At 38.5% G+C, this 14,235-nt stretch overlaps 1 protein-coding gene across 1 annotated transcript in view; it reads left to right on the forward strand.

Moving 5' to 3' along the window:
* Positions 1-784: 784 nt before the first annotated feature.
* MROH2A (maestro heat like repeat family member 2A) overlaps positions 785-14,235 on the forward strand; it is a 61,440-nt gene continuing 47,989 nt past the window's right edge. The window contains 3 exon segments of the mRNA XM_054258167.2: positions 785-838; positions 841-891; positions 1,110-1,291. Coding sequence (XP_054114142.2) covers positions 799-838; positions 841-891; positions 1,110-1,291 — 273 coding nt within the window. The 5' untranslated portion in view covers positions 785-798.

Genomic DNA, 14,235 nt, shown 5'->3' on the forward strand with positions numbered 1-14,235 from the left:
TGTTTTCTTCTTTCTTTCTTTCTTTCTTTCTTTCTTTCTTTCTTTCTTTCTTTCCTTCTTTTTTCTTTCTTTCTTTCTTTCTTTCTTTTTCTTTCTTCTTTACTCTCTCTTTCTTTCTTTTCTTTCTTCCTCCCTCCCTCCCTCCCTCCCTCCCTCCCTCCCTCCCTTCCTTCCTTCCTTCCTTCTTTTCTTTCTTTTTTTTTTTCGAGATGAAATTTCACTCTTGTTACCCAGGCTGGAGTGCAATTGTGTGATCGCGGCTCACTGCAACTTCTGCCTCCCTGGTTCAAGCAGTTATCCTGTCTCAGCCTCCTGAGTAGCTGGGATTACAGGTGCCCACCCCTATGCCCAGCTAATTTTTGGTATTTTTAGTAGAGATGGGGTTTCATCATTGTTGGCCCGGTTGGTCTCGAACTCCTGACCTCAGGTGATCTGTCCGCCTAGGCCTTCCAGAGTGTTGGATTACAAGAGTGAGCCACCACACCCAGCTGGCTGTTTACTTTTCAAGGCCAGTAGAATGTTTTCTTTCAGTCTGCTAAGAAGGAATCTCATATGGTGTAATGTGATCATGGGAGTGACATCCCACCATCTTTGCTATATGATGAAATCCACTCAAGAGAGGGTCACCCATCACCTTTGCCATATTCTATTTGTTAGAAGGAAGTCACAGGTTCCACCCACACACCCTCAAGGGGATGGCTTTATGGAAGCGTATGGATCATTGGGGTCATTATAGGGTGTGTTGCCACACCCCGTATTTTACAAATTCTGTTGATCTCAAAAGAGTTTCAGGAAGAGATGATGGAAGCCATTACAGAAGCAGCAGTAGACTCGAGTGAGGGGTGTCAGAGGAAGCAGAGGGCCTGAGGCCTCTTGAACCAGATGACAGTGGTAAGAATGTCACCCACCTCTCCGCTCTCCTGCCCCATCCCAGCCACTAACTTTTTGACTGCAGCCCCAGCCTCGGTCTCCCTTTCTCCATCCACACAGTGGACATCACACCACACATGAAGCTGGAGCTGTTTGGGTGGAGGCAAGACCAGGGGTACAAGGGCACCTCCTGTCATGGTCATTTCCACACTGCACCTGGGTGATCTTTGTTTTCATAGGAACCTTTCAACAAGTCATGAACCTCCTGGACATCACTGACAGTGACTCAGCAAAGACGGACACGACAGGGGCAGGCCTTGACATGCGGAAGACTCTGGCTTCAGTGATAATCACAGAGAAGGCCACCGCTGAGCCCTCTGTGGTGATAAACACTCTCATCCATTGCCTACAGGTGCCAGAGGTAGGGCTCTCACCCACAGGGCTCAGCCACCTCTAGCTGTGTGTGCTGTGTGTCCACCACCCAGCACATAGTTACTATCACAGATGTGGTGCATGGTACTGGGATACAGAGATGATCAAGACTATGAGGTGCTTACTCCTTGAGTACCAATTGGGACCTGGGATGTTCACAGTTTTCAAAAGTTCCCTTGTATTCGGACACAGTGGGTTTGGGAGCCATTGTCCTGGAGCATATGAGTTGGGTTGCAAAGATGTTGAACCAGTGGGCATGGAGAGTAAAGACACACCAGACACAGAGTGCAGGGATGCTTGGCTAGCGGGGAAATGTTTAGCTGGGTTAGGGGACTGGGCTAGAGGATGTTGGAGGGAGTGATACAGTGTGCAACTAGGGACTGTGATGGGCTTATACAGACAAGGCTTGCATCACCTTGACTAGACAGAGTTTTAGACCAGAGCTGGTCCAAACCTTGCTGGGCCCCACCCCCAGAGTTTCTGATTCAGTAAGTCTGGGGTGGAACCTGAGAATCAGCATTTCTAACAAGTTCCCAAATGATGCTGAGGCTGATCTGGAGAGCATACTTCTAGAACTCCTAGATTTTAGACTACCCTTTAGCCTTGGGGTGGGTAGCAAAGGGGTGCTATGAGCAGAGGAGATTATTTATAAAAAGCTTTATTATTTTTGTTGGATTTGGATTTACATTTGCATTTTTCCCCTTTTATTTTTAGTTGACACATAATAATTATATGTATTTATAGGATACAAAGTGATATTTCAAAACATGTATACAATGTATAATGACCAAATCAGGGTAATTAGTGTTTCCATCACGGAAAACATTTATCATTCCTTTGTGTTGCAAGCATTCAAATACTTGAATTTTGTTTATTGAAAATATGCAATCGATCATTGTTAAATGTATTTATACCCTACAGTGCTGTAGAACAGAATTTATTCCTTCTCTCCAGCTGTAATTTTGTATGTTAACCAATGTCTCCCTATCCCCCTTTGCCCCTACCTTTCCCAGACCCTAATACCAAAATTCTACTCTTGACTTCTAAGAGCTCACCTTTTTTTTTAGCTCCCATGTACACATGAGAACATGTGGTATCTATCTGTCTGTGCCTGACTTACTTCACTTGATATAATGTCCTCCAGTTTCATTCATGTTGCTGTAAATGACAGGGTTTCATTCTTTTTATGGTCAAATAATATTCCATTGTGTACATATACCATACTTTCTTTATTCCTTCATCCATTGATGGGCACTTGAGTTGATTCCATATCTTGGCTATTGTGAATAGTATTGCAATAAACATGGAAATGCAGACGTCTCTTCGATATATTGATTTCCTTTCTTTTGGATACACACCCAGCAGTAGAATTGCAGATTCATAATTTACAGTCTTACCAACAGTTTATGAGGGTTCCCCTTTCTCCACATCCTTGCTATCATCTGTTATTTTCTATATTTTGGATAAAAGCCATTTTGACTGGAGTGAGATGATATCTCATTGTGATTTGGACTTGCATTCCTCTGATGATTAGTGAGGTTGAGCATTTTATTGTATCTCTGTTGGCCATTTGTATGTCTTCTTTTGAGAAATGTCTGTTCAGATCTTTTGCCCATTTTTAAATTGGATTTTTTTTCTTTTTTTGTTTTTTGTTTGAGCTCCTTGTATATTCTGGTTATTAATCATCTGTAGGATGGAGAGTTTGCAAATATATCCTCCCATTCTGTGGGTTGTCTCTTCACTTTGTTCATTGCTTTCTTTGCTGTGCAGAAGTTTTTTTTTTTTTTTCTATTTGTCTATTTTTGCTTTTGTTGCCTGTGCTTTTGAGGTCTTACACAAAAAAATCTTTGCCCAAACCAATTTCCTAGAGCATTTCCCCAGTGATTTTTTTTTCTAGTAATTTCATAGTTTCAGGTCTTGGATTTAAGTCTCTAGTCCATTTTGATTTGATTTTTGCTTATGGTGAGAGATAGGGGTTTAGTTTCATTCTTCTGCATATGGTTATCCAGTTTTCCTAGCACCATTTATTGAAGAAACTGTCTTTTCACCATTATATATTCCTAGCACCTTTGTCAAAAATGAGTTAACTGTAAGTACATGGATTGACATCTGAGTTCTCTATTCTGTTCCATTGGTCTATGTGTATGTTTTTATGCCAGTACCATGCTATTTTGGTTACTATGACTTTATAGTATATTTTGAAGTCAGGTAGTGTGATGCCTCCAGCTTTATTCTTTTTGCTCAGGAATGGTTTGTCTATTTAGGGTCTTTTATGGTTCGATGTAAAAATTGTCTGTAAAGAATGTCCTTGGTATTTTGACACAGATTTCAATGAATATGTAAATCGCTTCTGGTAGTATTGTCATTTTCATAATATTAATTTTTCTATCAATGAGCATGAAATGAAATAGCTTTCCATTTTTTGGTGTCTTCTTCAATTTTTTCATCAATATTTTATAGTTTCCCTTACATAGATCTTTCACTTCTTTGGTTAAATATATTCCTAGATGTCTTGTATTTTTTTTTTGTAGCTATTGTAAATGAGATGGCTTTCTTAAATTTTTTCAGATTATGTGAAGTGTTCTGTTGTTTGCTGTTTGGCATAAATTAATTTTTGTATGTCAATTTTGTAATGTGCAACTGAACTAAATTGATTTATCAGTTCTAGATGTTTTTGGATGGAGTCTTTGTATTTTTCTAGTGTGAGATTGCATCATCTGTGAACAGAGATAATTTGACTTCTTCCTTTCTATTTTGTATGCCCTTTATTTCTTTCTCTTGCTTGAGAGAAATGGCTCATTTGCTCTGGCCAGGGCTTCAAGTATTATGTTGAATGGCAGTAGTAAAATGTGCATTCTTGTCTTGCTCCAGATTTTAGAGGAAAGGCTTTCAATTTTTTCCATCTGGTACAATGTTAGCTGTGGGTTTGTCATATATGGCTTTTATCGTGAGGTATGCTTCTTCTATAACCAGTTCGTTGAGTTTTTTTTTTTAATCATAAAGGGATGTTGAATTTATCAAATACTTTTCAGCATATATTTAAATGATCATATGATTGTTCTTCTTGGCTCTGTTAATGTGATGTATCACATTTATTGATTTGCATATATTGAACCATCCTTGAATCCTTGGGATGAATCCCACTTGATCATAGCGAATGATCTTTTTATTGCGTTTTTGAATTTGGTTTGCTAATATTTTGTTGAGGATTTCTGCATCTATGTTCATCACACATACTGGCCTGTAGTATTCTCTTTTTTTTTGTTGTGTTCCTATCTGGTTTTTGTATTAGGGTACTGCTGGCCTTGTAGTACGAGTTTGGAAGTATTCCTTCCTTATCAATGTTTTTTTAATAGTTTGAGGGGAATTGGTATTTGTTTTTATTTAATGTTTGGTAGAATTCAGCAGTGAATCCATCCAGTCCTGGGCTTTTCTTTGATGATAAACTTTTTATTACTGCCTCAATCTCATTATTCAACATTGTTTCATTGGAGTTTTCTATTTCTCCATTGTTCAGCTTTGGTAGGCTGCATGTGTCCAGGAATTTATCTGTTTCCTATAGGTTTTCAAATTTGTTGGCATATAGTTGTTCATAAGTCTAATTATTTGTATTTCTTTTATTATTATTATTATCATTTTTTTGTGACAGAGTTTCACTCTGTTGCCCAGGCTAGAATGCAATGGTGTGATCTTGGCTCACTACAACCTCTGCCTCCTGGATGCAAGCAATTCTCCTGCCTCAGCCTCCTAAGTCCCCTACCATTATTGTATTGCGGTATATCTCTCCCTTTATATCTATTAATGTTTGATTTATGTACTTTGGAGCTCCTGTGTTGGGTGCATAGATATTTCTAGTTACTATATCCTCTTACTGATTGACCCCTTTATCATTATAGAGTGACCTTCTTTGTCTCTTTTGCAGTCTTTGATTTGTAGTCTATTTTATCTGATGTCAGTATTGTTACTTCTGCTCTTCTTTGTTTTGAGTTGTATGGAATATCATTTTCCATCACTTCATCTTCAGTCTGTGTGTGTCTTTATAGGTGAAGTCGGTTTCTTGTAGGCAGTGTGTAGTTGGATCTTTGTTTTTTTAATCTGTTCAGCCAGATTAAAATCTGTTCAGACAGATTCTATGTCTTAAAATTGGAGAGTTGAATCCATTTACATTCAGTGTCGTTACTGATAAATAAAGACTTACTACTGCCATTATGTTGCTTGCTTTCTGGTTGTTTTGTAATTCCTCTCTTCCTTTCTTTTACGCTGTTATGTTTTAAATAATTAATTTTTATTTTTAGTGAGTCTATTATAGGATTTTGCATAGTGGTTACCACAAGAATTACCAAAAATATATTATACATTTAAGTTATTTTTAAAGAGATGATTATTTATCTTAGATCACAAAGCAAAAATAGGAACAAAGAAAAAGATTTAAAAGCCTACATTTAATAACTGCATCCCCTCCACATTTGACTTTATATCAACTCATTTTACATATTATTATATTGCTTGTATCTTCACAAGTCACTACAGGTATTTTCAATTATTGTTTCTATTGAAACAATTATGTTGTTTTCAATAGATTTCAATAGATTTCTAGAGTTATGAGTGGATTACCCACGATTATAGTATTAGAGTTTTCTGAGTTTGTCTTGTTACTTAATGTTACCAGTGAGTTTTGTGCCTTCAAACATTATCTTTTTTCACATGAGTGTTTTCTTCTTTCAGACTGAAAAACTCCTTCTGGCATTTCTGGTGGTGGTAAACTCTCAGATTTTGTTCATCTTGGAAATACTTTATTTCTTCATATTTTGAGGATAGCTTTGCTGGATGCAGCATTTTTGGATGAAAGGGTTTTTTACTTAAATATTTTGAAAATGTCATCCTACTCTTTCCTGACCTGTATGGTTTCCATTGAGAAGTCTGTTGTCAGATGAATTGGAGCTTCTGCTTCTTTTCTCTTGCTGCTTTTAGAATCCTCTTTTCGCCCTGTCAAACTCTTTGGTTGGATTTTGACAGGCCATGGAGTAATCTTGTTTGGGCCGAATCTTTGTGTTGTTCTCTGATGTTCCTATACCTGGATGTTCATCTCTTTCTCGGGTTTTGGCCACCTTTCCATTATTATTGCTTTGAATAAGCTTTCTGCCTGTTGTTCAATTCCCTCTGGAATACCAATCATTCTTGGATTTGACGATTTGAGGTACTTTTCTATATCTTGTAAGTGCTCTTCATTTCTTTATATTTTTAAAATTGTTTCTCCTCTGACTGTATTTTCAAATAGCCTGTCTTTGAGCTCACTGATTCTTGACTCTGCTTGATTCAATGCATAATTGAATTCATGCTTGATTCAATTTAAAAATAAATTTGCTAAATTGAAAACATCATTCAAAGTTTTTAATTTAGCAAATTTATTTCTCAGTTCTAAGACTTTTAAGTTTTTAAAATTATTCCAGTCTCTTTGTCACATTTCCCTGATAAATTTCTGAATTGATTTTTTTGTGTGTGTGATATGAGAGATCACTGAATTTTCTTAAAACTACTATTTTGGGCTGGGCGCGGTGGCTCACGCCTGTAATCCCAGCACTTTGGGAGGCCGAGGCGGGTGGATCACGAGGTCAAGAGATCGAGACCATCCTGGTCAACATGGTGAAACCCCGTCTCTACTAAAAATACAAAAAATTAGCTGGGCACAGTGGCATGTGCCTGTAATCCCAGCTACTTAGGAGGCTGAGGCAGGAGAATTGCCCGAACCCAGGAGGCGGAGGTTGTGGTGAGCTGAGATCGCGCCATTGCACTCCAGCCCGGGTAACGAGAGCGAAACTCTGTCTCAAACAAACAAACAAACAAACAAAAAACTGCTATTTTGGATTCTTGGTCAGAGAGTTCACATATGACCATCTCATTAGGACCAGTAATGATTTCTTGCTTTATCCATTTGGGGAGGTCATGATTCCCTGTTTGCTATTGTTTCTTGTGGATGTATGTCTGTGTCTTTGAATTGAAGGATTATTTGTTTATTTATATATTATTATTATTCTCTGTCTGGCTTGTTCTGGTTTTAATTGGATATATTTGTTTAGAGATTTTCTGTCATTTATCTGTTGACTTCCTTTTTTTCCTCCCCTGCTAGGTCATTGCCTCCTTTATGGCACCAGATGGCTTCATAATCCCAGGTTTCCTTTGGTTCCTGTAAACAATCAGAATGCCACCTGTCCCAAAATGAGGGAGGTCCTAAGGGGGATATCTCAGTAGGGTGGGAAGGCTGGCTAGGGGTTCATGCCAAGGGAACCTGTGGAATGAACCTCATACAGCGCAGTGCTGCTAAACAGCCAGTCTTACTTGGTAACGCCTTTGACTGAGTTACAGAGCAGAGTTTCAAGGGATGCTGAAGGTATTCCCACCTACTCTCTTTGTCTTTGGCTGTCCTCGGGGGTATTTCTCCTTTCAGGCATTCCTGATGCTTCTCATAGGCTGAGAGAGGGACAGGTCTCCTGTGAGGAAAGCCAAGATTTTCAGGAAACTGGCTGTCCACCTTGATCTTTCTAACTTTTTCCAGTATAGAAACCATAAGTCAGGGAAATTTTCCATGGGCTTCATGTCTGGCAAATTGGGAGAAAGAAACCTTTGTTTCTTTCTTTCTCTCTTACTTATTTTTTGTGGTTTGGTGGTTTTCTGTAGTAATAATGTTTGATCCTTTTCTCTTTCTCATTTGTGTGTAATCATTTATCTTTGTCATCCACTCTAGATGAGACAGTGAGGTTTACACTTTTGTGTGTTTTCCTGATGATAGATATCATTATTTCACTTCCAGATGTACATCCTCCATTAGGCATCATGGATAGAGAAGTCCCATTCTCTTACAGTTTGCTCAGAGTTTTATCTTTTCTCTGTGGCCCCAGGAACTGCCTTATTCTCCATTTTGAGTTTTAGAAATTGCTAATGATAATCTTGTTGCTGTACATTTGGTTTTTTTAATTAATTAATTATTTTTTTATTGTATTTTAGGTATTGGGGTACATGTAGTTGCATAGATGCACATGTGGCAGTGTGTTTTGCTGCCTTCCTCCCCTTCACCCACATTTGGCATTTCTTTCTGTTGCAGGGGGTGCTGGACTAGGGACTGGGGAATGAAGCCAGCTTATTTCTATTTCACCATTTTGGAACTGGAAGTCCTTGATTTTTATTATTTCTTTACTTCTGTTTGTTTGGGGCTTGGTTTGTTCTTGCTTTACTAGTTCCTTGATGTGTATTGTTTGGTTAATTGAACTCTTTCTAGTTTTTTGATATTGGTGTTTATCGCCATACTCTTTCATCTTAGTACTGCTTTTGCTGCACCCTATAGGTTTTGGTGTGTTGTGTTTTAATTTTCATTAGTTTCAAGAAAATTTTAAGTTTCCTTCTTAATTTCTTCATTGATTGTTCAGAAACATGTTTAATTTTTGTGTATTTTTACAGTTTCCAAAGTTCCTCTTGTTATTGACTTCTAGTTTTATTCCATTGTGGTCTGAGAAGAAGCTTGATAGGATTTCAGAATTTTTGATAAGACTTCATTTTGTGACCTAACATAAAGTCCATTCCAGAGAATGTTCCATGTGCCAATGAGAAGAATGTGTGTTCTGCAGCTGTTGAGTGAAATCTTCTGTAAAAGTGTCTGTTAGATCCATTTGGTCTTTAGTGCTGTTTAAGTGTGATGTTTCTTTTTTGAGTTTCTGTCTAAATAATCTGTTTAATACTGAAAGTGGGGTGCTGAAGTTCCAAAATATTGTGGTCTCTCTCTTTATCTCTAATAATATTTGCTTTATATATCTGGGTACGTTGGTGTTGAGTGCATATGTGTTTACAATTGTTAGACCCTCTTGCTGAATTGACCCTTTTATCATTATATACTGACCATCTTTGTTTCTTTTTATGTTTTTTTTTGACTTATTTTTTCTGATAGAAGCAATAGAAGTATTGCCACTCCTACATGCTTTTGGTTTTCATTTGCATGGAATACCATTTTCCTTCCCTTTACTTTCAGACTATATGGCTCTTTATAGGCAAAGAGTTTTGTGTAGGAAGCATATAGTTGGATCCTGTTTGTTGTTGTTGTTGTTTTTGTTTTAATCAATTCAGTCAGTCTAACCTTTTAATTGGGGCATTTAAGCCATTTACATTCAAGATATATGAGGACTTACTCCTGTCATTTTGTTAACTATTTTCTGATTGTTTTGTTAACCTTTGTTTCTTTCTTTCTCTCTTACTCATGTTTGTGTTTTGGTGGTTTTCTGTAGCAATAATTTTTGATTATTTTCTCTTTCTCATTTGTGTGTAATCACTTATCTTTGTCATCTGCTCTAGATAAGACAGTGAGATTTATACTTTTGTGTGTTTTCCTAATGATAGATATCATTATTTCACTTGCAGACGTACAACTCCGTTAGACATTTCTTGTAGGGTTAGTCTAAGGGTGATAAATTTCCATAGTTTTTGCATGCCTTCGAAAGACTTGACTCCTCTTACATTTCTTAAAGATAGCTTTGATGGGTATAGTATTCTCACCTAGCCATTTTTGTCTTCCAGCACTTTGAAGATATCCCATTCTCTCCTGGCCTGTAAAGTTTCTGTGGAGAAATGTGCTGCTAGTCAGCTTTGATGTGACTTTATGCTTTTCTCTTGCTGTTTTTAGAATTATCTTTGGCTTTGACTTTTGACAGTTTAACTATAAAGTGCCTGAAAGAAAACCTATTAGGGTTGAATCTATTTGAAAATATTTGAGCTTCCTGTATATGGGTGTCTAAATGGCTCGCATGACTTGGGAAGTTTTTAGCTTTCCCTATTATTTTATTAAATCAGTTTTCTATGCTTTTTCCATCTCTTGTCCTTCTGGGGCTCCTAAAATTGAATATATGTTTGCCTAATTGTGTCCCATGTGTCACGTGGACTTTCTTTATCCTTTTCAAAGTCTCTTTATTCAAGTTCATAAATTCTTTTTTCTACTTGATCTAGCGTATTGTTGAAGCTCTTGATTGTATTTTTAATTTTTTATTGAATACTTAAATTCTCAGATTTCTTTTTTTATCTGTTTGTTAAAATTCTTATTCACATCATGAATTGTTTTTCCAATTTTGTTTATTCTTATTGCCTATCTATGTTTTCTTGTATCTCACCGAGTTTATATTAAGATCAGTGTTTTAAATTCCTTTTTAGGCATTACATAAATATTTCTCTTTTATGGTAGTCTGTTACTGGAAAATTATTGTGTTCCTTTGAAAGCATTATGTTTTCTTGCTTTTTCATTTTTCTTATGTTTCTATGTGGATAACTATTACACATTTGATATAATAGTTGCTTCTTCCCATTTTATAGAGTAGCTGTGATAGAAAAAGACTTTTTCTTGGAGAGAGATCCAAGATGGCTGATTGTTAGCAGCTCAGGATTGTGGCTCCCATTGAAAGTGCAGAAAATGAGAGGACGCCACAGTTTTAGGCGAATTTTTGTTACTCACGGACCAGGAAATTCCCAGCAGAGGAGCCCCACAGGTCACCACCATGACTCTTGTGGCTGGCACGGCGGTTTTTGGTGCAGAGTCAGAAAAGCACCATCAGTCTTAACACCACTGTTTTAGCCAGTGCAGTGGGTTGCTCAGATTCTGGCGCTGGGAGTCAATAAATTGGACATCCACTCAGAAACCTAATTAGAAAGGCGGTAATTACAAACACAACAGATGGATAAATTTATAACGAAGGGAAGAAATCAGCCTAAAAAGGCTAAGAATACCCAAAATCAGAATGCCTCTCCCTCTACAGGGGATTACAGTTCCTCATCAGCAATGGAACAAGGCCTGATGGAGAAAGACTGTGTTCCATTAACAGAGGCAGGCTTCAGAAGGTGGATGATAAGAAACTTCTGGGAGTTGAAGGAACTTGTTCTAACCCAATGCAAAGAAACTAAGAACTTTGAAAAAAGGTTTGATGAAATGCTAACAAGAATAGACAATATAGAGAGGAATATAAATGAATTAATGGAGTTGAAAAACACAACACGAGAACTTCACAAAGTATGCTCAAGTTTTAACAGCCGAATTGATCAATCAGAAGAAAGGATATCAGAGGCTGAAGACCAACTTAATGAAATAAAATGAGAAGACAAGAATAGAGTAAAAAGGATAAAAAGGAATGAGCAACGTCTCCAAGAAATATGGGACTATGTGAAAATACCTAATCTACGTTTGATAGGTGCACCTGAATGTGATGAAGAGAATGAATCCAAACTGGAAAATCCTCTTCATGATATTATTCAGGAAAACTTTCCCAATCTAGCAAGGCAGGACAATATTCAACTCCAGGTAATACAGAGAATAACACAAAGATATTCATCAAGAAGAGCAACCCCAAGGCACATAATTGTTAGATTCACCAGGGTTAAAATGAAGGAGAAAATACTAAGGGCAGCCAGAGAGAAAGGTCAGGTTACCCACAAAGGGAAGCCTATCAGACTCACAGCAGATCTCTCTGCAGAAACCCTACAAACCAGAAGAGAGTGGGGGCCAATATTTAACATCCTTAAAGAAAAGAACTTTCAACCCAGAATTTCACATCCAGCCAAACTAAGCTTTACAATCGAAGGAAAAATAAAATCTTTTGTGAATAAGCAAGTACTCAGAGATTTCATTACCACCAGGCCTGCTTTACAAGAGCTTCTGAAAGAAGCATTACACATAGAAAGGAACAACCAGTATTAGCCTTTCTAAAAATATACCAAAAAGTAAAGAGTATCAACATAATGAAGAATTTATATCAACTAATGGGCAAAATAGCCAGCTAACATCAAATGGCAATAATTTTAAATTTAAATTGACTAAATCCCCCAATCAAAAGATACAGCCAAAACCCATCGGTATGCTGCATCCAGACCCATCTTACATGCAAGGATACATAAAGAGTCAAAACAAAGGGATGGAGAAAGATTTGTCAACCAAATGGAGAGCAAAAATAAATAAATAAAAAGAAGAGGTTGCAATTCTCGCCTCTGATGGAAAGGATTTTAAAGCAACAAAGATCAAAAGAGGACATAATGGTAAAAGGATCAACGCAACAAGAAGAGCTGATGATCCTGGATGTGTACGCACCCAATACAGGATACATAAGACTTGTAAAGAGACTTGGACTCCCACACAGTAGTAGTGGGAGATTTCAACATCAATATTAGATAGACCAATGAGACAGAAAATTAACAAGGATACCCTGGACTTGAACTCAGATCCGGAACAAGTAAACTTAGTAAACGTTTATAGAACTCTCCACTTAAAACACACAAGACATGCACTCTTATCAGTACCACATCACACCTACTCACAGGTTTAAATGAAATATTGGTTGGCCATTATTAAGCACGATTGATGGTATAAGGGAAGTTTTCAATACCCATTTTTAGACTGCATTCTAGCCTGGGCGACTAAACAACACTCCGGTTCTCTCTCCCTCCTTTTCTTCCTCTTTTTTCCTCTTCTTCATTCCTTTTTTTTCTTTCTTTCTTTCTCTCTTTCAAAAAAAAAAAAAAAAAAGAAAAGAAGATCAATAAATGACAGAAGTCACACAAATATCAAACCAAAAAATGACGTGTTTCCTGGCTGGAAATTCAACTCAGGCAGCCTCAGTGCTTTAAAAAGAAGAAAAAGGCTTTTTGCTGTAGATGTATCTATAATGCTGGTTGGATAGGGCGCTTGGGCTTTGGTTTTTGGTGTGTGGAGTGATGTAGTCCTTGTACAGTTTCTTCGGCTGTCATTAACATCATCAGTGTCTGTGAGTTCCTGCAGTTATTGGGAGTGCAGGCTGGGAGTTATTTGTGCAGTGCTGGAGACAGGGATGCCAGGTGAATCAATCCTTAGGGCCCTTGGGGATACAGGCAAGCACACAGTAGCTCTGATTCTAGAGGAGATGAATTCACAGACAGTGGTGGCAGCGGGCCTCGGCAGGCTGTTCTTCAGGTCCCTGGGTGATATGCATGAATATGTGTGATATGCACACTGGTTCTAGGGCCCCTGGGTGGCCTGTCTGGTTGCCAGTGGTGGCGGTGGTAGGCTCTTGGCAGGCAAGTCCTTACACCCTGTCACTTTTGGAGCAGGATCACTGTCAGTGACAGCAGCCCGGGGCAGGTGTCTCTCAGGTTTCGGGGAATGTATGCTTTGGCTGTCTCTGGGTGCAGCTTTTTTGATATAACAGACTACCTCTTCCCCAGGGTGTAGGATGGTGAATGGGCTTGGATGCCAAGAATATAGCTGCCCTGCTGGGTCCAGGTGGTACCATGATGTTGCAGTCCTCTGGGTGGATGTGGGAGGATGTCAGTGGGGCCTCAGAGATGTGGAAACACAGGGACTGTTGTTGCCAGGGCAGAAGTAGTCTGTTGGTGGCTTCACTCTTAAAATGATGCTGTGCTACAGCAGCTCTGGGGTAGGGTAGGGGATAAATGTGGGAAGAACCCAGCATGTGTTCCCTCTTTGAGGGATTCTGTCAGTGTGGACTCCAGCCAGCTCCCTATACAGAGCCTGTGAGGGCTGAGGGGCTCTCCTGAGTCAGGGTTACAGGTGTCTGTGTTGGGAATATGGACTGCTAGAGATCTCCCACTTACCTTTCCCTGCAATGGTCAGTCCCTCTTGGCCCTGAGCTAATCCCTCTGGCTACTTCATTCCCTTCTTTATGCTGCCATTTTGAATTTCTGTGCCTCAGAGGGTTTTTGTCACTTCCTTGCTGAAGTCAAGTGTTCTCCTCCAGATGCTCTCTGTTAGATGTGTGGTCATTGACTTGCTATTTTGGCCCTTCTTTAGATATGGAAAGATGTATGGAAAGCACAAGGAAGGTCTGCAGGGGCTGGAAAGCACAAGCAAGGGAGTTTCAGAATAGGCTGTGATGTGGCTTAGATGTGTCTCCCCTCCAAACCTCACGTTGAAATGTGACC

The sequence above is a fragment of the Callithrix jacchus genome, chromosome 6 (genome assembly GCF_049354715.1).
Source record: "Callithrix jacchus isolate 240 chromosome 6, calJac240_pri, whole genome shotgun sequence".
Classification (NCBI taxonomy): domain Eukaryota; kingdom Metazoa; phylum Chordata; class Mammalia; order Primates; family Cebidae; genus Callithrix; species Callithrix jacchus.